Genomic DNA, 24,106 nt, shown 5'->3' with positions numbered 1-24,106 from the left:
TAAAAAATTGTTTTACCAGCACACTTTCCATATGGGAATAGCAAAAAACTTGTATAAAGCATCGTTATACCAATATAACTGCATCCACTCTGGGGAGATAGTGCCACTTTAACTATACTGGTACAACCTGTGTATAGACAAGGCCTAAGCGAGAGGACAACCAGACCCAGAGAGATTGGGATGTAGGTGAAGGGCCAGTAGAAAAAAAATACAGTAGAATATAAGAAACAATGTAAAATAAAGAGCCTTTACAACAATTCAGCTTCCGTATAGTAACTGGAAAATGGGACTAATGGGTTACTGTATTTCTTTTCATTGTCCAGCCACATACTGGGTTGATTGGTTCTCATCTCTTGGCAGGCATAGTTAGTATCCCACTTAGTTTAGTATACTGGCCTCAGTTTCACTCATCTTTTCATAGGAAGCCTATTACCGCTAAGGCTGAGATGCAGCATTCTCCACTTAGGCTCCCCAATACTGGGGAAAGAGCATAGGTGGGGGCGGTTCCTGGTGGCCCCTCTTTAAAAGAAAACCTGTACAGTCACTGCTAACTCCCACGGTAGAGCTGCAGCCCTAGCTAACATCCTGGAGAGGCACACGAAAAAAAGCAAACAAGAATGTAGAAAATATATTCAAAACAAACTAAATCAAATTAGGTCAATGGAGTTATTCACAAAGTTCTGTATCTCTGCAGACACCCCAAGGGCCCCCAGTCTCTCTCCCTGCCTGCCTCCTTCACTGCACATATGAATCTATGAATCTTCATGTCACTGAAGAACTGCACCATAGTATATTTCTTCCAGTCGAGGAGGAATAGGTAGCCTTCTGAAGCCTCCATCAATGGTAGGAAAGGATGCTGCTGTGCAACAACAAGCAATCTGATGATTCTCACTAGCAAGCTCACCTCATAACCTCATGTTCAAGGGCAGAGAGTCGGCTTGATAGTCTAGGGGATTTGGTAAACTCACCTTTTTTGAAGAGGGGCATTATTTTATGCTAGCAAATGATCTGCACTTCTTTCCTCCTTTTTGTTTCTATTTCACCTCCTCCTTTCTTTTACACCCTTACACTTTTCTGTGTACTTCCCATGGTGTTGACAGAACTGTGTGATAAAAGAATGCCTCAGCTTTTGCACAGTTACCTCAGATACTTGCCTAACCGAATGCTACAGACAAAGCTCAGGACTGAAAATGTTGGCTCTTTGGTGCATGGATCCAGCAAACGGCAACAGTTCATTCATCTGCCATGATCTATCTCATTCTCTTTGGCCAGCTGAATATTCAACCTTTAGAATTCACTATGGAATTTTTTTAAAAAAAGGGTAATACATAAACACACACAATTTCAACAGGTTAGAATAACTCCAGTTGGCCCAGAAGCCTAGAGCTTTATATTGTCATATCGGACACTTGGGTTCAGTGTCTCATCTTGTTCCTTAAACCAGCAGAAACAACGCACTTATTTGCAGCGAGGAGCAGGAAGAGAGAAAAAAAGAAAGCAAACTAAGGGCTTGGCTACACTTACGTTTTATAGCGCTCTAACTTGCTGGCTCAGGGGTGTGAAAAATCACCCCCCTGAGCGCAGCAAGTCAGAGTGCTTTAAAGCGCTAGTGTAGACAGGCTCCGAGCGCAGGGAGCCGCGCTCCCAGCGCTCGGAGCTAATCCCCTTGTGGAGGTGGATTACCAGGAGCTCTGGGAGACCTCTCTCCCGGCGCTCGCACTTCAAAGCGCTGCCGCGGGAGTGCTCCCGCGACAGCACTTTGAAGTTTCCAGTGTAGCCATGTCCTAAGAAAGGTGGCTGTAAGGAAGGGTTATTGGTGTGATGCAAATGATGTGCCTCACACAATGGGGGTCAGGTGCTAAGACTTCTGGGGACATATCCTATGCAGTGGCGGATTAGCCACTAAGCCAATGACGCCCATGCCCAGGCCAATTGGGCACCCCCGTGTCACAACCCCCTCCGCCAGGCGCTTCTGCCAGCGAGCGGGTATGTGGCATGGAGGCTTGCCCCTCTCCGCCCACCCGGACCTCCTGCCGGGGAGTGGGGGAAGCTTGCGCCCTCCGACCCTGCTCCCCGGCAGGAGCACCAGGCGGGCGGAGCGGGGCAAGCCCCCGTGCCCCAATCCCCGTGCTGGGTGGGGCAAACCCCACACCCATTTCCCCAGCAGGAGTGCCATTGGGAGGGGGGACTGCAAGTGGAAGGGGTCCCCACTTGCCCTGGCCCAGGGCCCCATAAAACAGTAATCCACCTCTGATCCTATGATTCTTTGGGCTGCAGTAAACTGAGCTCTATGATTCTCTCAGTGAATTGTGGGTGAACTTGTCTGTCCCTTTGGGCGCATGGGGGAGAATTGTGGAAAGGTACTGGAGGACTCTCAGCATTTGAGAAATTTAGCCTGTGTCCTCACTGAGAAATGGGCAGGTTATCAGCACGAGTGAAAGCAGCCCCTAACTCTAGTAGTCTATAGCCCCAGCTGGGAAGCTAGCTTAAAGCACCACTAAACTCAGGTGAGATGGCTGTGTGTATGGTGGACAGGAAGGGCTTAGAGGCAACTCCTGAGAAAGAGTCTGACTTAACTCTAGAGTGAAGACATACTTTAAGACTATTACCATTCAAAACACCACATCTTGCATTCTAGCGGTAACATGCCAAAAGTGTACAGGCTTCATTTTCAGAGGTACTGAGCCCTCACAACGACAATTAAAGTCAAGGGGAGCAGTGGGTGCTCAGCTGACCTCTGAAAAACATCAGGCTCTATGACTTTAGTCTTATGCTAAGTTGCTATTTCGGACATTGTCATGCTCACCTGAGCCTCTTTTTAACCGTCTTCTTGCCAGTTTAATTTGATCCTGTAGAATCTGCACCCAGTCTCTGGGGCCAGGAAGTTTATCCACGTGGTTAGCAGTGCAATATTTTTCTGTGAAGACTAAAATAAAAGGTACCATTTTTTTAAAGTGTCTTATCAAAATTGAGAAGGAGGGGGGAAAGAGGAGGAGGAGAATGAAAACAACAACAACAAAAAACTGAAGTTAAAGTGGCCAAAACTGGGAGAGCAAGGCCAGAGGTCAATTCAATGTTCTGTGTGTTTATCTTTAAAAATATTATTTTGTGCCTAGATACTATATTGATTAACTGCCTAAAAAAACCTGAGAAAGAGAGAGAATGTCTACATCTCATTTATGTCACATACAGAAAATCTGTAGTACAATAAATGGTGAACTTTGAACTAAGCCTCATGAGTGGTAGATATTTATAACTGCCGGTTCACCATATTCATTTTGGCATTAGTGGAGAACTGCAGGTCTCCTCCTGGGCCTTCTGGTCTCATGATCTTGTCTGTCAGGCTGCTAGCAAACAGGAGATATGAAGAAGTCCTAAACCTTCAGTGGGCATTTATCATATTGGCAAAATAGAAGAGGACCCTGAACTTTTATAAACATATATAAAAACAAACTGCTTTAAAGGGGACAATGTCAATCAGGTCCAAAACTTCGATTTTGTAAAAAAACAAGCTTTTACAGAGCCTAAAATACTAGATATATTTTCAAAAATTGTAATTGCAATGACAAACAGATAAAACATTCCCCTGCTGTGTCTGCAAACCCTAACACATTGAACATTGAAAGCAAGAAATGAAACTGAGTATCAACAAAGGTGAAACTGACAAATTGTTTTCATTGTCCATCTGAGACAAAAGTAAATCAGAACATAAATAGTCAAAGTATTACTATGATTAACAATACTATTGCAGTAGTGGCCAGATCTCTCAAAATCTGGAGCATCAATACGTTAGGGCAATACACAGGAAGACATGGTCTCTGGCTCACAGTGCTTACAATCCAAGAGGATAAGTGATATATGAAGGATTTTATATATATATATATATAAATAAAATACACACACACACACTCTTCAAAATATTAATAAATAAGTATAAAGGGTCAAAAATAATGTATTTTTAAAATTATTTCAGTTTTAATAATGTAAGGCACTATTCACAATATACAGCTGTTTGTTTACAATCTATGGCCCCAATCCTGCAGTCTGATCAATGTGGGCATGGGGTAGCCCAACTGGAATCCACAGATGTCAGCAGGGTCTCACATAGATGCGGTGGTCAGCTTTGCATGAATTGAAAGCTTTTTGGATCAGGGACTGTCTTTTTGTTCTGTGTTTGTACAGTGCCTAGAACAATGGGGTCGTGGTCCATGCCTGTGGATCCCTAGGTGCTACCATAATACAAATAATACAAGTAATAATAATCAACTGATTACAATATCAGAGAGTCTATGAGGTGAAAGATTACACTGTCCTTTGAAACAGGCATCAACTTGAATTCTAGTAAATTTAAAAAAAGTTGATAGTAGTTTCAGCTTCTACTCCTCTGCCAATTTTTGTGATTTTACGATCACGTTTGCTTATTTTTAAACAAGATTTCTCTATGTTGTGTGAAAGACAAAGACACACACACACACACACAAACAACAGGAGGAAATGACTACACAGGGAAAACAGTGAAATTGTCGCTACACGAACTGTGGACAAAGTAGAAAGAGAGAATTTCTCCTCTAATCATTTTCAGGTATAGAAATCTTATATATAACTTGTAATGATGGTAGGTAAAATGTTTTCAGATAGAAGAATGATTTTCAAGTTGACAGTGTGCCCTTAAGTTCTCAGCTAATTTCTCCAATGAATGTAGCTTTTTCTCCATTTCTGTATCTATGTCATGGAAAAGGACAAAACTCATCACTAAACAATATCTGTGAGTTTGGTAGAGTAATGTCTCAATGATAATGCAAACAACGTGATGTTGTTCTTGTGGAGATTTCATACTGGCTCAGTCGTTACTTGGAATAAATGAAACCACAGTGTCTTAGAGCATAGCTCCTCCGGGGAAACCAGTGCTATTGGAGCCAGGCTGAGTAAAGTTCCATGCTGTGTCAACCCTTGGCAACTCGCTGCATTAGCCCCTAGGAAAGAACTCCCCTAATGAAACATGACAAAGGTCATGCACTATCATTTGGTTGATACTCTAAATGCAGTGAATGCAATCCTCTTATTATACCAGTGCCTAGTAGTACCACCACAGACACATTTCTATTTCCATTACAAATTCTATTTTTGAGGGGTTTATAACACAGGCTTTTCAACTGAAATGTGGTCATTTTTGTTTAACTGCTTGTGACCGCTGCTTTCTACAGTGGGGCGAGTTTTGCTATTTCAATGGTGCTGCCCCACCTACTGGAAATATCTGTCCCCTGCTCCCTTTCCTCCATGTCAGCAGATTTTAAAATTCATATTCAAACCTTACTGTTCTCTCGAGTTTATGACCAACTTGCCCTGTAAAGCTTTTTGGGACTTGTATGAAGGATACCATGTAAAAAAATAAGTTTTCCTTGTATGCCAATGTTTATCAGCAATACAGTATTCTCTACGGGACCTTTCAAAGCTAATATATTGTCAATGCATTGGGACAAAAGAATCAATAAGATGTGAATGGAGGCACTGAGTCAATGAACATTATATAGAAACTGCCATTACAGATCAGATCAGTGGTCCATCTAGTCCAGTATTCTGTCTCTTGCAGAGGGGCCAGTACCAGATTCTTCAGAGGAGAGTGTGTAAGAAACCCCTCACTGGACAAATCATGAAATAACCAATTTTTTCCCCTGAGTTAGGCAATCTAAAATCAACCTTCTAATCGAAACCTAGTAAAACCACAACCAGGTTCAGAGTCAATACCAGAGATTCCATCAGAAATATAAGTCAGGACTTAGACATGGTCACAATCAGAATCAGAGAAGGGTAGGACTGGAAGAGACCTCAAGTGGTCCTCTAGTCCAGTCCCCTGCATTCAAGGCAGGACTATGTAATAACTAGACCATTCCTGACAGGTGTTTGTCTAATGTGTTATTAAAAACCTCCAATGACGGAGATTCCACAACCTCCGAAGGCAATTTGTTCCAGTGCTTCCAACTATCAATTCGTTCCAGCTACCCTGACAGTTAGGAAGTTTTTCCTAATGTCCAACCTAAACCACCCTTGCTGCAATTTAAGCGCATTGATTCTGGTCCTATCCTCAGAGAGCACAGAGGATATTTGTCTGCCTCCTCCTTTTAACAACTTTTTATGTACTTGAAAACTGTTATGTCCCTCCTTAGTCTTCACTTCTCCAGACTAAACGAACCCAATTCTTTCAATCTTTCCTCATAGCTCATGTCTTTTTAGACCTTCAATTACTTTTGTTGCTTTCCTCTGGACTTTCTCCAGTATGTCCACGTCTTTCCTGAAATGTGGCACCCAGAACTGGACACAATACTCCAGTAGAGGCCTTATCAGCGCAGAGTAGAGTGGAAGAATGACTTCTCGTGTCTTGCTTACAACACTCCTGCTAATACATCCCAGAATGATATTTGCTTTTTTTGCAACAGTGTTACACTGTTGACTCATATTTAGCTTGCGATTCTCTATAACCTCCAGAGCCCTTTTGCAGTACTTCTTCTTAGGTGGTCATTTCCTATTTTGTATGTGCAATTGATTGTTCCTCTTAAGTAGAGTACTTTGCGTTTCTTCTTATTGAAGTTCATCCTATTTATTTCAGACCATTTCTCCAGTTTGTTCAGATCATTTTGAATCTTAATCCTATCCTCCAAAGCACTTGCAACCCCTCCCAGCTTGCTACTGTTTGCAAATTTTATAAGTGTAGTCTCTATGCCATTATTTAAATCAATGATGAAGATATTGACCAGAACCGGACCAAGGACCGATCCCTGTAGGACCCCACTCGATATGCCCTTCAAGCTTTACTGTGAACCGCTGATTTACATTCTGGAAATGGTTTGCCAACCATTTATGCACCCACCTTATAGTATCTCCACCTAGGCTGCATTTCCCTAGTTTATTTATGAGAAGGTCATGCGAGACAGTATCAAAAGCCTTACTAAAGTCAAGATATAACATCTACTTCTACTGCTTCCCCCATCCACAAAGCTTGTTACTCTGTCTAAGAAAGCTATTAGGTTGGTTTGACATGTTTTTTCTTCACAAATCTATGTTGACTGTTACTTAGCACTTTATTATCTTCTAGATGTTTGCAAATTGATTACTTAAATTATTTGCTCCATTATCTTTCTGGGTACTGAAGTTAAGATGACTGGTCTGTAATTCCCCCGGTTGTCCGTATTCCCCTTTTTATAGATTTGGCACTATATTTGCCCTCTTCCAGTCCTCTGGAGTCTCTCCTGTCTTCCATGAGTTTTCGAAGATAAATCGCTAATGGCTCAGATATCTCCTCAGTCAGCTCCTTGAGTATTCTAGGACGTATTTCATCAGGCCTTGGTGAAATGACAACATCTAACTTGTCTAAGTAATTTTTAACTTGTTCTTTCCTTATTTTAGCCCTCAGATCCTACCTCATTTTCCCTCGCATTCACTATGTTTGACTGCCAATCACTCCTATACTTTTTGGTGAAAACTGAAACAAAAAAAAGTAATTTAACACTTCTGCCCTATTTACATTTTCTGTTATTGTCCGTTCCCCCTCACTGAGTAATGGACCTACCCTGTCCTTGGTCTTCCTCTTGTTTCGAATGTATTTGTAGAATATTTTCTTGTTACCCATTAGGTCTACAGCTAGTTTAATCTAGTTTTGTGCCCTGACCTGTCTAATTTTGTCCCTACATACTTGTGTTATTTGTTTATATTCATCCTTTGTAATTTGACCTAGTTGCCACTTTTTGTAGGACTCTTTTTTGAGTTTCAGATCATTGAAGATCTCCTGGCTAAACCAGGGTGGTCTCTCTCCAGACTTCCTATCTTTCCTACACAGTAAGATAGTTTGCTCATGTGCCCTTAATAATATCTCTTTGAAAAACTGCCAGCTCTCTCAAACTATTTTTCCCCTTAGACTTGCTTCCCATGGAAACTTACCTACCAAATCTCTGAGTTTGCTCAAGTCTGCCTTTTTGAAATCCATTGTGTTTATTGTGCTGTTTTCCCTCCTACCATGCCTTGGAATCATGAACTCTATCATTTCATGATCACTTTCATCCAGGCTGCCTTCCACTTTCAAATTCTCAACCAGTTCCTCTTTATTTGTCAAAATCAAATCTGGAACAGGCTTTCCCATAGCTGCTTTCTCCACCTTCTGAAATAAAAAATTGTCTGCAATGCATTCCAAGAACTTGTTGAATAATCTGTGCCCTACTGTGTTATTTTCCCAACAGATGTCTGGGTAGCTGAAGTCCCCCATCACCACCAAGTCCTGTGCTTTGGATGATTTTGTTAATTGTTTAAAAAAAGCTTCATCCAGCTTCTTCTTCCTGGTTAGACGGTCTGTAGTAGATCTCTACCATGACATCACCCTTGGTTTTTACCCCTTTTATCCTTACCCAGAAACTTTCCACAAGTCTGTCTCCTACTTCCATCTCCGCCTCAGTTCAAATGCATACATCTTTGATATACAAGGCAACACCTTCTCCCTTTTCCCCTGCCTGTCCTTCCTGAGCAAACTGTACCTTTCTATACCAATATTCCTGTCATGTGTATTATCCCACCAAGTCTCTGTGATGCAACTGTCATAGTCGTGTTTATTCACTAGCATTTCTAGTTCTTCTTGTTTATTCCCCATCCTTCTTGCATTAGTATATAGATATCTAAGACGCTGATTTGATTTCCCCTCTATGTTTCCTCTTGTCTCTCCCTTGTCCCTGCTATAATGGCCCAGATTCTGACCCTTCTCCCAGGTCTCCATAGTCCATATATTCTTAACTTCCAGATTAGCTAATAGCCACTCATAACTAGGAATGAATCACATGTACTTTAAAAGCTCCAGATGGTACAAAATGTAGCAGCCTGTCCACTTACCACAGATCACCCCTTTCTGCACTAGATCCCTGATTAAGTTGAATCCCTGATTAAGTTGAATTAGAGTCTCTGTCCTAATACTCAAAGCCCTGGACCATAATTTCCTCTTGCAGCTATATTCTACTGATTGTCAATGGGGGAAGACAACTCAGAGGTGGACAGAACATTCACAGTAGCTTGACCTAGACTATGGAACTCACTCTCACAAGACAAGCAGGACCACAACCTCACTGACATCAGAATTAGATACAAAACTCATTTCCTTTACTAGATTTTCCTCAATAAGATCTTTCCCACCTCACTGCCAGCCACAAACTACTAATCCAGTTATTCATAGACCAGATATGACACTGTCAGGTGCACAGCAAGCTTTTCCATTCTACCCTGCCAATGTGCCTCTACCCTGATCTGGAAGGACCAAGGCAGAATTATGGCAATCCAGGACCCAAGGTAAAACTCAGGAGAGTTCTCCCATGACCCCACATCTCCATGTAGTGGCAGCAGGCTTCAATCTAATGAATGAGCAGTGCATTTCTCTAGTTGGAGCAATTGTTTCAGGCTGTCTTCTGACTCAAAATGGATATCAAGTGTTTTTCTTTACATCCATGAAGGCCAGAAAAAAAAATTTTAAATTGAGATTCTTATCTCATCACATGTCTTCAGGGGCTGGGGACCTAGGCATGAGCCTCTAGCTTAATCAGAAATTATGGAAAAATTATAAAAAGAAGAATGCACATTTTTCTGACCCAAATGCCAAGGATTCTAAGGTTCTGGCATTACTCAATGACTAGAGCATATTCTCAGCTAAGGATGGAGATATGTATATACAGGAAACAAAGCAGAAATATACCTTTTATTGCACCCACAATATTTTGGTCTAGTCCTTTTCGGTTGTCATTGAGTCCTCTTTTCCTCTTGCCATTGGGTAAAGAGTTAGCCAAGGTCTTGTCATCAAAAAATGCACACACCAGCTTTCTAAACAGCAGGCTTCCTGAGCGAGTATAGTTTGACAATATAGAGTCCAGCTGAGATTTGGGCATAAAGACATCAAAGCCTTCAGCAAGTTGCACTTCTGGCTACCAAAGGAAAACAAATATTTTAATTAAAATAGTGTTCACACATGTTGTGCTACGTGCACATCCAGCAAGCTTCATTGTCACTTAGTGATCACGTCCATGAAGCTTACCCAGGAGTCATGATAAAAAACGGTTACTCACCTTCTCGTAACTGTTGTTCTTCGAGATGTGTTGCTCATATCCATTCCAATCAGGTGTGTGTGTGCCGCGTGCACAGTCGTAGGAAAGTTTTCCCCCTAGCAGCACCCGTTGGGTTGGCTGTGGAACCCCCTAGAGTGGTGCCTTCATGGCACTCAATATATGACCCTGCTGACCCGGCACCTCCTCAGTTTCTTCTTGCTGGTTACTCTGACAGAGGGGAAGGCGGGTGGGTTTGGGATGGATATGAGCAGCACATCTTGAAGAACAACAGTTACGAGAAGGTGAGTAACCGTTTTTTCTTCTTCGAGTGATTGCTCATATCGATTCCAATTAGGTGACTCCCAAGCCTTACCTAGGCGGTGGGGTCAGAGTTATGGAATCGCAGATTGGAGCACCGCTCTGACAAAAGCTGCATCATCTCTGGCATGCTGGACAATAGCGTAATGAGAGGTACCATATGAACGGAGGACCAAGTTGCTGCCCTGCAGATTTCTTGGATTGGGACCTGGGCCAGGAATGCCACCGATGAGGCCTGTGCCCTTGTGGAGTGTGCAGTAAGTGCCTGGGCTGGTGTCTTGGCCAGCTTGTAGCATGTGTGGATGCAGGACGTGATCCAGGAAGATATTCTTTGAGATGAGACTGGTAGGCCTTTCATGCGGTCAGCCACTGCTATGAACAACTGGTTCAATTTCCTGAATGGCTTGGTGCATTCAATATAGAAGGCTAATGCTTGTCAAACATCCAAGGAGTGCAGCCTCTGCTCATGGCTCCTGGTATGAGGCTTCGGACAAAAGAACAAGCAGGAATAGGTCTTGGCTAGTATGGAAATGTGATGCCATTTTAGGCAGAGAGGGCCGGGTGAGGGCTGAGCTGCACCATGTTCTTGTGGAAAACTGTGTAAGGTAGGTTGGAGGTAAGGGCCTTTAACTCAGACACACTTTTTGCTGATGTGATGGCAATTAGGAAGGCCACCTTCTACGATAGGTAGAGAAGGGACCAAGTCACCAACGGAGCAGACCAAATTAAGGTCCCACGCAGGAACAGGCTGTCTAATCTGGGGATGTAGCTGGTCCAGACCCTTGAGGAACCATCCAACCATGGGGTTGGCGAAGACGGAGCGTCCAGAGGCTCCGGGGTGGAAAGCCGAGAAAGCCACTAGGTATATCTTTATGGATGACACTCCGAGGCCTTGCTATTTCAGATGCAGAATGTACTCCAGAATAAGAGGTAATGGTGCCTGAAGTGGGGGCATATGACGCTGGTCACACCGGCAAGTGAACCTCTTCCACTTCGCCTGATATGTGGTCCTCGTGGAGGGCTTTCTGCTGCAGAGTAAGACCTCCCTTACCTGCTCCGAGCACAGGAGCTCCATAGGATTCAGCCATGAAGCTTCCAGGCCACAAGGAGGAGGGACCGGAGGTCTGGGTGACGAAGATGACCGTGGTCCTGAGTGATCAAGTCGGGGAGGAGCGGCAACGTGATCGGAGTGTCGACCGACAGATCCAGAAGCGTGGTGTGCCGGTGTTGTTGAGGCTATACTGGTGCCATGCTGGTGCCACCACACCCTGGTTCTCATGGGCGACTTCAATCACCCTGATATCTGCTGGGAGAGCACTACAGCGGTGCACAGACAATCCAGGAAGTTTTTGGAAAATGTAGGGGACAATTTCCTGGTGCAAGTGCTGGAGGAACCAACTAGGGGGAGAGCTTTTCTTCTTGACCTGCTGCTCACAAACGGGGAAGAATTAGTAGGGGAAGCAAAAGTGGATGGGAATCTGGGAGGCAGTGACCATGAGTTGGTCAAGTTCAGGATCCTGACACAGGGAAGAAAGGTAAGCAGCAGAATACGGACCCTGGACTTCAGGAAAGCAGACTTTGACTCCCTCAGGGAACTGATGCGTAGGATCCCCTGGGGGAATAACATGAGGGGGAAAGGAGTCCAGGAGAGCTGGCTGTATTTCAAAGAATCCCTATTGAGGTTACAGGGACAAACCATCCCGATGTGTCGAAAGAATAGTAAATATGGCAGGCGACCAGCTTGGCTTAACAGTGAAATCCTTGCGGATCTTAAACATAGAGAAGAAGCTTACAAGATGTGGAAGATTGGACAAATGACCAGCGAAGAGTATAAAAATGTTGCTCGGGCATGTAGGAATGAAATCAGGAGGGCCAAATCGCACCTGGAGCTGCAGCTAGCAAGAGATGTTAAGAGTAACAAGAAAGGTTTCTTCAGGTATGTTGGCAACAAGAAGAAAGCCAAGGAAAGTGTGGGCCCCTTACTGAATGAGGGAGGCAACCTAGTGACAGAGGATGTGGAAAAAGCTAATGTACTCAATGCTTTTTTTGCCTCTGTCTTCACGAACAAGGTCAGCTCCCAGACTACTGCGCTGGGCAACACAGCATGGGGAGTACGTGGCCAGCCCTCTGTGGAGAAAGAAGTGGTTCGGGACTATTTAGAAAAGCTGGATGTGCACAAGTCCATGGGGCCGGATGCGTTGCATCCGAGAGTGCTAAAGGAGTTGGCAGCTGTGATTGCAGAGCCATTGGCCATTATCTTTGAAAACTCATGGCAATAGGGGGAAGTCCCGGACGACTGGAAAAAGCCTAATGTAGTGCCAATCTTTAAAAAAGGGAAGAAGGAGGATCCTGGGAACTACAGGCCAGTCACCCTCACCTCAGTCCCTGGAAAAATTATGGAGCAGGTCCTCAAGGAATCAATCCTGAAGCACTTACATGAGAGGAAAGTGATCAGGAACAGTCAGCATGGATTCACCAAAGGAAGGTCATGCCTGACTAATCTAATCGCCTTCTATGATGAGATTACTGGTTCTGTGGATGAAGGGAAAGCAGTGGATATATTGTTTTTTGACTTTAGCAAAGCTTTTGACACAGTATTTCTCCCACAGTATTCTTGTCAGCAAGTTAAAGAAGTATGGGCTGGATACTACTACCACTATAAGGTGGGTAGAAAGTTGGCTAGATTGTCGGGCTCAATGGGTAGTGATCAATGGCTCCATGTCTGGATGGCAGCCGGTATCAAGTGGAGTGCCCCAAGGGTCTGTCCTGGGGCCGGTTTTGTTCATATAGCTTCATAAATGATCTGGAGGATGGTGTGGATTGCACTCTCAGCAAATTTGCGGATGATACTAAACTAGGAGGAGTGGTAGATACGGTGGCAGGTAGGGACAGGATACAGAGGGACCTAGACAAATTGGAGGATTGGGCCAAAAGAAATCTGATGAGGTTCAACAAAGATAAGTGCAGGGTCCTGCACTTAGGACGGAAGAATCCAATGCACCGCTACAGACTAGGGACCGAATGGCTAGGCAGCAGTTCTGCGGAAAAGGACCTGGGGTGACAGTGGACGAGAAGCTGGATGAGTCAGCAGTGTGTCTTTGTTGCCAAGAAGGCCAATGGCATTTTGGGATGTATAAGTAGGGGCATAGCCAGCAGATCGAGGGACGTGATCGTCCCCCTCTATTCGACATTAGTGAGGCCTCATCTGGAGTACTGTGTCCAGTTTTGGGCCCCACACTACAAGAAAGATGTGGATAAATTGGAGAGAGTCCAGCGGAGTGCAACAAAAATGATTAGGGGTCTGGAACACATGACTTATGAGGAGAGGCTGAGGGAACTGGGATTGTTTAGTCTGCAGAAGAGAAGAATGAGGGGGGATTTGATAGTTGCTTTCAACTACCTGAGAGGTGGTTCCAAAGAGGATGGTTCTAGACTATTCTCAGTGGTAGAAGAGGACAGGACAAAGTGTAATGGTCTCAAGTTGCAGTGGGGGAGGTTTAGGTTGGATATTAGGAAAAACTTTTTCACCAGGAGGGTGGTGAAACACTGGAATGCGTTACCTAGGGAGGTGGTAAAATCTCCTTCCTTAGAAGTTTTTAAGGTCAGGCTTGACAAAGCCCTGGCTGGGATGATTTAATTGGGGATTGGTCCTGCTTTGAGCAGGGGCTTGGACTAGATGACCTCCTGAGGTCCCTTCCAACCCTGATATTCTATGATTCTATGATCTTTGCCCCGTTTCTGCGGACCTTGAGCAGGACCTTGTGCACAAGAGTGATCGGGGGAAAGGCGTAGCGCAGACGGCCTCCCCAGGGTAGCAGGAATGTGTCTGCGATTGAGCCCGGGCTGCTTTTCTGGAAGGAAAAAAAACTGGGCACTTCCTGTTGCTCTGAGTGGTGAAAAGGTCGACCTGGGGAAACCCGCACCTCTGGAAGATGGAGTAAAGTCTAGCCAGATAGACTGGCTGTGGAAGGACCTGCTGAGGTGGTCTGCCAGTAAGTTCTGGGCTCCTGGCAGATATGCTTCCAGGTGAATGGAGTGGGCTATACAGAATTCCCACAGACTGAGAGCCTCCTGACAGAGGGCGAGGACCAGGTTCCACCACGCTTGTTGATTTAAAACATTGCAGTGGTATTGTCGGTCATGACGGCCATGTGGCTGGACTTGCAGACAAGACTGAAAGGCCTGGCATGTGAATCACACTGCTCTGAGCTCCTTGATATTGATATGGATAAAAAGCTCATCCTGTGACCAGAGGCCCTGCATTCGCAGATATCCCAGATGTGCACCCCAACCTATTGCTGATGCATCCTTAACTAGAGACAAGGACAGCTGAGGGCTGCTGAAGGGGACTCCTTTACAGACTATTTGAGCATCAAGCCACCACTGGAGTGACTCTAGCACCTGCTATGTCACTGTGACCACTAGTCCCAGGCTGTCGCACCCCGGGCGATATGTCGAAGTGAGCCACGTCTGCAGAGATCTGAGTCTCAGCCTGGCATGTTGGACCACGTGTGTGCAGGCCGCCATGTGACCAAGGAGACTGAGGCAATTCCTTGCTGTAGCGGTCAGGTATTCTCTCATGCATGGAATGATGCTTGCCATGGCTTGGAATTGGGGCTCCGACAAACTCTATCCTCTGGGTCGGAGACAAGGTGGACTTGTTCATGTTGAGGAGGAAACCCAGTCTCTCGAACGTGGATATGGCCAGACAGACCTGTGACTCCACCTGTTCTCTGGTATGCTCCCTGAGCACCCAATCTTCAAAGTAAGGGTATACCTGCATCTGCCTCCTTCAGAAGAAGGTTGCTACCACTGACATGCACTTGGTGAACACTTGTGGGGCTGTCAATGGGCCGAAGGGAAGGACTGTGAACTGATAATGTTTTTGGTCAATCAGAAACCTGAAAAAATGTCTGTGAGCAGGGAGAATCACTATGTGAAAGTATGCATCTTTCATGTTGAGGGTGGAGAATCAGTCTCCTGGATCCAGAGAAGGGATAATTATATTGAGGGAAACTATGCAGAATTTCAACTTTACCATGAACTTGAGTCCTTGCAGGCCTAGAATGAGTCTGAGACCCCCTTTGGCTTTGGGGATTAGGAAATAGCAGGAATAGAATTCCTTGCCAGTGAGGAACCTCCTCCACCACTCCTATGGCAAGGAGCGCCTGCATCTCCTGGATAAGGAGATGCTCATGAGACGGGTCCCTGAAGAGGGATGGGGGAGGGGGGAGGACTGGGTCCTGCCGTGCCGATGTGGGTTGTGGTCTAAGTGCTGCCTTCATAAGGAGCTGTTTCAAACTAAAGTCCCACTCCTCCTTGGTTCGGGGACAAAAGCCCTCACAAATCCTGCACTCTTCTGACTGATGTGCTTCCCCAGACACTTTAAACAAGCGTCATGAGGGTCGCCCGTTGGCATGGGCTTGTTACAGGACTTGCAGGGCTTGAACCCCTGGGACTTAGGCATGTAAGTCCCACAAAGAGAACACAGTCAGGGTGAAGGGTAAACCCTCCAGCCCAACAGCTAACTAACTACTAACTAGAACTACAATAGCTAAGAACAAACTAAGAACTGAACTACTACACAATACAGTCTGAAAGAGAAGCTAGGGAAACATGGAGAGCTTGCAAAGCAAGATGCCACAGTTCTAACGACCATCACTGGCGGTAAGAAGGAACTGAGGAGGCACCGGGTCGACAGGGTCATATATTGAGCGCCATGAAGACATCATGCCCGGGGGCTCCACAGCCAACCCGACGGGTGCTGCTACGGGAAAAAACATTCCGACGACTGTGCACGTGGCGTGGACACACCTAATTGGAATCTATACAAGCAATCACTCTAAGAACAGTTTATTTTACTGAAATAAAAGTAACCAGTGAATGAGCACATTAAAAGGCAAGTCAAATAATTATACAGATTGTCATCTTTATGTGCCATTGCAGCTACTCAACACTTACTATGCTACTTCTTTGTACACAGCAAAAAACTAAACCAAACAAAAACCCAAAAGGCAAGGATACCTTGCAATACGGTAGGGCCCAGAAGGTCACCACCAGAACAATGTCATTTGGAAAAGGCCAAATAGCCTTTTAAAATAGGGTTTATATGACCTTTTAGTGGATCTGATTCACTCCCCTGAGCACAGGGAGTACAATCTGCATCTTTCTGCACTAATGGAGCAGTTCACTCATGGGGCACCACAGAAGGGATATGTTCCCAGGGAGGACAGGTGGTTGTACGGCAACCATCTTCCAGTAGGGTACTGGCTTTAAGTTCTATTCAAAGCTCCACAGGAAGTCAAGTCAGTAGGACCTTGCAGTGCAAGGACAACTCGTGTGTGTGAAAGACGGCAGAAACTGAGTAAATGATTGCTCCCAAATCTTGTGTTGGCTTGCGAATCACTCTCCTTCTTGTTAGCATGTAGCCTGAGTGCATCCTTAGAATATGACGACATTAAATTAACATCTTATTATAGCAAAAAGAAATTGTGGTAAATCATACAGCTAAATGACACCGCCAGAAGAAAAGGAGGAAAATATCACTGCCTTGTATTTCCTACACAGCTAGACTCTTTTATTAAGCACTTTTAGGTCTAACATTTCCCAAAGGTCTCGGAGAGGATCTCCACCTCACAATACACATTGGGCATGAACAATGTGTATTTTTGTGCAATTACACATTTTGGGCAGGTTTGCTCAAGCAACATTTTGTTTTATTAATGCAAACGTCCACCTGCAAATACTATGGATATGTTTTCAAAGATGCATGCATAGGCATAAGTGGTAGTATGTACGGCGCTATGCTGCAGAAGAGCTTCTCTCACCCACATAGCTACTGCTGCTTGTTGTGGGTGGTTTAATTATGTTGACGAGAGAGCTCTCTCTCATCAGTGTAGAGGGCTACAGAAGAGATCTGACAGCAGCGCAAGTGCATCAGTACAGCTATGCCACTGTAAGCTTTCTAGTGTAGACATAGCCTTAGAAATCTAAGGCCATGTCTACACGTACAAGCTTACAGCGGCATATGTTATGCCGTGTTATGCCGATGGGTCAGAGCTCTCCTGTCGACATAATAAAAGCAGCTCATCAATCAGCAGTAGCTATAGCACTGTGCATACAATCGCTTAGGCCAGCAAAACTTATGTCGCTGAGGGGGGTGATTTTTTTCAAACCCATGAGCGACAAAAGTTTTGCCAACGTAAGTGCTCGTGTAGATATGGTCTAACAAGATCCCAGTGATGCAAGGAGGAAATGCCATAAACAAATCTAATTAATACTGCTGTGAATTACCTGTGAAAAACACCTGTGCATCGGAGGAGGGGGAAGGGAGAGAACAGAGTCAATGTAATGTTAATTTAGGCTTTTTAAAATAAATTAATCAATTTGTACCTCAGACACATAAATTGAAGGTAAAATGCTGATTTATCACTGCATTCCTTTAGTAGCAAATTATTCTTCAATCAAAGGCAATCAGTACTTAATTGAGATTTCATGGACAATTTTGAATGTGATTTATCAAATGGAATAGCTCTTGTTAGCAGATAATAATCAGGGTATAAAGAACTGGTGGGTAACTATTCATGTACAGTGTAATATAAATTATCTGCATTAACAGTAAAGCAAAGACAAGAAAGTTTAACTATAAGTAAGTGATCATTACATTTAAAAAGGGCTAATCTGGTTCATGGGCCAGATTCTGAGCTCTGATCCACTGATGTGACTCCAGGGTACCTCAACTGAAACCTTAACATTGGTTTCAGTGAAGTTATCCTTGATTTACTGAAGTCGAATGGGGATCGCTTTCTAGGCAAAGATGTAGTGAAAATAATATTGGCATTGGTTAGTAATTGTATTAATCAGTACATACAAGGCGCAATTTGTACAATTTTCCAGTGAGAGTATTTATATACTGTACTTCAAAACTGCCTTTCGGTTTTCATAGGCGCTCAGACACGATGGCCATGAGTGCAATAGAAATGCCTATAAATAAATAGAAGGAAAAGATAAAACAATGTCCTTATTCATTCTTTTTAAAAAGTGATATTATTTAATCCATTCAAAATGTTTAGAGATTTCATTTTATTTCCACTGGTAAATATATCCACCCCCAAACCTCAGCTTTCTTCTTTTGAAAATAAAACCCATATGGTTTAAATAATAATAAAAAAATCTTGCTTATTTTCAGAACTGTCCGAAGCTGCTTTGGTGGTGGGGAAGGTTCAGATGCTGGAAACATACTGAACCAACAGATAGCGTTTGGTCGTTCCAAACAACGGAAGCAAGATGAGGCCCAATTTTTAAGCCAAGCTTCCATTTTCAGGGTGCAAAACTGCCATCTACAAGGAACTGCGGCCAGATTGAATCACCACAGAACTAGTGTGAATGAAACGAACCCATGAAACTGGATAAAATTCCATTGCACACACAAAGCTTCCTGAAAAACTGGAGATCCAACCTAAAAATCAAGCCACAAGCACAGAAGTCTTATAAATGTAAATTGCATATTTGAGTCAGAAGTTACCCAATATCTACTGTTTCAGAGTCTACGATCTACTGTCGCTTCAAACATTTCAAACATTTCTAATCACAATACTGCAACAAAAGAACCTTTGAAAAGCATTAAACTACTGTAGTTGCTATATATCGTTACACAGACTCTCTTGCATGACACTGTAATCTAATTAGTGGTGTAGCTTGCATCTATATAACTGAATTATCATGACTGCTCTTTTTTATTATTAGTTTGCACTTCTAGAAAGGTACAACATTATCTACAGGATTCTTTTCATTTACGCTCATTGATACAAAATTTAATTATGTTCTTCTAGCTCACTGTACTTAGGAAATTGGAAACTGCCTTCTCAAAATTAAAAATATATTAAAGAAATTAATGATCAGCTTATTCATCAGTGAACTTTTCAGACATCACCCATCTGCTCATTAAACAAAGCCAATCAGACACCCCTATGGTCACCAGATAGACACTTCATTAATCAAAATATACATATTAACTGAAGTAAGGAGACAATGCCACCTGCAACCTTCCAATGACCAAGTCATATACTCTAATAGCTGCTAATTCTAATCCTGCAACTGGATCTGCCTGGGCAGCCTCTTGCACTCATACAGAGCCCCACTGACTTCAACAGCAGGATCAAGGTCTTTACTTGGATACAACATACCCCTCCATAGACTTATCAAGCTCAGTCTGGAAAGTTCAGTCAGGTTTTTTGCCCCCACTGCTTCCCTTGGAAGACTGTCCCAGAACTTCACTCCTCTGATGGTTAGAAACCATAGTCTAATTTCAAGCCTAAACATGTTGATGACCAGTTTATATCCATTTGTTCTTGGGCCAACATTGGCCCTTTAAGGAAACAACTCCTCACCCTCCCTGGTGTTTACCCCTCTGATGTCTTTAGGGGGGAGGGATAGCTCAGTGGTTTGAGCATTGGCCTGCTAAACCCAGGGTTGTGAGTTCAATCCTTGAGGGGCCCACTTAGAGATCTGGGGCAAAAATTGGAGATTAGGCCTGCTTTAAGCAGGGGGTTGGACTAGATGACCTCCTGAGGTCCCTTCCAACCCTGATACTCTATGATTCTCTACTCTATGACTCTAACACAGATAAAAGTTAAATACCCGAATCTTGCAAACACATACTTAAACTTTATTCATGTGAGCAGTCCCTCTGAAACCAATAGAATTACTCAAGTGTGTAAAATTAAGTAAATAAATATGTTTTTTCAGGAGCAAAGCTTAGGTGTGGAATAATTACATTAGTCAAGAAAGGCTAGGGTTGTGAATTCCTTACACTGCTCCTTGCAGGGGCTCCTGGACTTACTTTGGCCCTGGGTAGCATGGCAGATGGGGACAGCAAGTTTATCTTGCAGGGGCAAACAGAGCTCCTGATCCCTACAGAGCACCTACAGCGTGGTTTCTATGGGGTCAGGGAAAGAGAATACAAGGCTTTGGAAGCACACTCCCTTTTCATGACTCCAAATCCAAATCCTCACTTTTTTTGAGGTAGAGGGAACAATATAGCCTCAAGTAGACTTCATCATTGATCCCTAAGTAATAGTGCTGTAAAGTTCTCTGGCATTTTATGCAACTGAAATATCAACTTACATCTGAGGAAGATGATTCAAGAATGATACCAAATCCTGAAACATGGGTCTCTGGCTTTAGAGTATGTTCAGCTGCTTGCAAGCTGGATCTTTCAGAGTTTGCTGACAGCTTCTTTTCCTTCTCTACAGTGCTGGGCTTCTTATTCATAGTAATGGGCTCAAGAGTCTTTTGGGGCAATTTTTTCTTTTTATTTCTCTTTCTTGATATTGTTGACTTCTGTGCACAGATCAGGGGAATCGGAGGCTGCTGTCTGTTTTGGGTGCCAACTGAAGGGAAAACAGCTGTGAATATATTTATAGAAACACGTACACCACTGCAGGTTAAACCAAGTTATTGACTTGCTGTATTCATCCTGTGACTAAGCAGCACTGTTTACAATACAGTTTGTGCATATGAAGCATTTCTATTTTCTCAGGTTTGCATAATTAACCCTTAATATTGAAAAAAGTACTTGAACAATGATTACAGTTGTGTGAAATTGTATATCCTCTGGCATTATCAAAGATCTTATGGTCTTTCAACATTTTTTACTGACATAAATAAGAAAACTCTAGATGCATTAGTAATCACGCTCTTTTCTAAAGAAAATTGGCTCAAAAAGAACATTTAAAAAACTATTTTATCAAGAATTAGTAAAAAATATTTAACAGTTTAATTTCTACATTCTGGGAAACAGTTACCTGGACTTCATACCAGTTGGCTTTTTTTGAAGCCTAATGGTTCTTCTTTCTGACATGTATTAATATTTTATATTTATACAGCATTTTTCAAGGACACATACGTGCCTTACAAATTAAAGCCCTACTCCTGCAATCGGATCTGTCTGGATTGACTTTGTGCAGATGTAAAGGTCCAGCCATGTGGATCAGATTGCAGAATCAGGGCTAAATAATCAGTATCAAGCACTCAGGGCTTGTCTACACTTGAAACACTATAGCAGCACAGCTGCAGCAGCACCTCAGTGTATACACTACCTATTCCAATGGGAGGGGTTCTCCCATCTCATAGACTTTAAGGCCAGAAGGGACCATTGTGATCATCTAGGCTGACTTCCTGCACATCACAGGGCACAGAACCTCACCCACTCTCTCCTATAATAAACCCAAATCTCTGGCTGACTTTCTGAAGACTTCAAATCATGATTTAAAGACTTCAAGTTACAGATAATTCACCATTTACTCTATGAACAAGTGACCCCTGCCGCACGCTGCAAAGGAAGGTGAAAACCCCCCAGAGTCTCTGCCAATCTGACCTGGGGGGAAAATCCTTCCCAACCCCAAATATAGTGATCAGTTAGACCCCAAGCACGTCGGTGAGACCCACCAGCTGGACACCTGGGAAAGAATTCTCTATAGTAATCCAGAGCCCTCCCCATCTAGTGTCCCATCTCCAATCACTGAAGATACTTACTACTAGCAGCTGCAGATGGGCCACATGCCATTGTAGGCAATCTCATATCACCATCCCCTCCATAGACTTATCAAGCTCAGTCTGGAAAGTTCAGTCAGGTTTTTTGCCCCCACTGCTTCCCTTGGAAGACTGTCCCAGAACTTCACTCCTCTGATGGTTAGAAACCATAGTCTAATTTCAAGCCTAAACACGTTGATGACCAGTTTATATCCATTTGTTCTTGGGCCAACATTGGCCCTTTAAGGAAACAACTCCTCACCCTCCCTGGTGTTTACCCCTCTGATATCTTTATAGAGATCAATCATATCTCCTGTCAGCATAGGTAATCCACCTCCCTGAGAGGTGGTAGCTAGGTTGACAGAAGAATTCTTCCATTGATCTAGCACTGTCTACACTGGGGGTTAGATTAGTTTAACTACCTAGGGAGGTGGTAGAATCTCCTTCCTTAGAGGTTTTTAAGGTCAGGCTTGACAAAGCCCTGGCTGGGATGATTTAACTGGGAATTGGTCCTGCTTCGAGCAGGGGGTTGGACTAGATGACCTTCTGGGGTCCCTTCCAACCCTGATATTCTATGATTCTATGAACTACATCACTCAAGGGTGTGGATTTTTCACACTCCAGAGCAACTGTAGCTGGGTCAATGTAACTTTTTAATGTAGAACAGGCCTTATTTTTATCCATGGGCAATTGAAAGCCCCATTGAAAATGCTACAGCTTCCAGTGAACAGCAAACTGCCATCCTCTGCAAAGGTTTCTTAATAGGAACCCCATTCACAGTGGTATTTACTTAATGGATTTTGGAGAGGTTTCTGGCAACGATTACAAGGGCTGCAATTTGTACTTCGTCATTTAAATAGGAAGGTGCTTAACTATCAGAATAAATCATTATACTTTCATGTACACGTTTGTATTTTAGGTGTTAATTCTTTTTTTTAATAACAAGAGTGCCAAACAAGTGTCTACATACCACAAACTATAAACTATTTCCCAAAGCTTTTCATCAAGAGGTCCATTAACTTACCAACTTATTTACATTACAGATACACAGCATGGAAAGAAAAACACTCCTATTATCCTGGATTCCAGTTTTTATTGAAGAAGGTCTAGTCCTGCATTTTTTATCCACAAGTCATCCTTACTGATGCACATAATCCCCCTGAAGTCAATGTAACTACTTGTGTAAAGGCTGAGGACCCTCACACTTCTTTGAAACCCGAACACCTTTACTCGCGATAGCTGACATTTCAATACTCATCTCATCTATCCTTAGTTCATAGTAACATTATTTCAAGTATGATACTGTATGCATACAATCACCTTCTTTGTCCTTTCAACTTCACCACATTTCAATTAAAAGAATTCCTCTCCCCTCCAAATTCTAACTGAGGGCTGTCATATTTCAGATGACTGCTCCTGTGTTTCCCCCTCATAGTTCACCAAGGGCACCCACTTTCAGACTTCTGGCTTCCCAGCTGTCACCTCTCTTGGACTGAGACCTGCATTTCTCCTCCTCCTGACTGGGGTATTTCCAGGCTGCACAGTTCCCTGCCTACATTGTGAATTCTCCAGCATGATAGATGGCCTCAACAGGCCTGTTTTGCCTTCTCCTCAGAGACTATGAACAGCATAACTCGTCAGAGGTGGGGAACCCATTTAAATCCCTTCTCCCCATGAGGCAGAGTGGGGAACTGAACCAGGGTCTCCCACATCCCAGGTGAATATCCCAACCACTGAGCTAAAAGTTACAAAGGAGCTGCGACTCCTCCTCCTTCTCCCCTTGCTCCCAGGCCATGTTATCTGGAGTTAGGTAGCTGCCTAATTTATTCCTATAAGAAATAACTCGGGGTGCCTAAGAGGGGTTCCCATTAGTGGACCACAAGCAGAGAGAGGCCTTTCTGCAGCCCAGATTTAGGAGCATCTCTCCATGAGAGAGGCAGGGTTTAAGACACAAGCAGCTGGTTGTCATCTCCCCACTTAGCATGCTGGCTTCTGTGAACTGCAGTCTAAGGTACCTATCTCTCCCCATTTGTTGTACAGAGAGCCTAGGTGCCTAACTCAGGCTTTGTGGATCACACTGTTGTTCAAGTGATTTTCCAGGCATCTAAAAGTTAGGCATTGTGATGCTTAGCATAGCAACACTTAAGTCTCTTTGTGGATCCAAACCTTGGGGTCATAAAGGCCTTAATGGG

At 43.6% G+C, this 24,106-nt stretch overlaps 1 protein-coding gene across 4 annotated transcripts in view; it reads right to left on the bottom strand.

Moving 5' to 3' along the window:
• Positions 1-24,106, bottom strand: part of BEND7 (BEN domain containing 7) — a 75,623-nt gene that overhangs the window by 32,738 nt on the left and 18,779 nt on the right. For 3 of the 4 annotated variants that reach the window (XM_084648786.1, XM_084648788.1, XM_084648785.1), the window contains exons 5-7: positions 20,508-20,788; positions 9,719-9,944; positions 2,807-2,926 (exon numbers count right to left, since the gene is read on the bottom strand). In XM_084648786.1, the coding sequence (XP_084504912.1) occupies positions 2,807-2,926; positions 9,719-9,944; positions 20,508-20,788 (627 nt within the window). The remainder of the gene's footprint in view (positions 1-2,806; positions 2,927-9,718; positions 9,945-20,507; positions 20,789-24,106) is intronic. The other variant, XM_084648787.1, reaches the window with a different exon arrangement.

This window comes from Lepidochelys olivacea (genome assembly GCF_965140295.1).
Source record: "Lepidochelys olivacea isolate rLepOli2 genome assembly, chromosome: 1".
NCBI classification, from domain to species: domain Eukaryota; kingdom Metazoa; phylum Chordata; order Testudines; family Cheloniidae; genus Lepidochelys; species Lepidochelys olivacea.
This window is presented reverse-complemented; position numbering and strand designations above follow the sequence as displayed.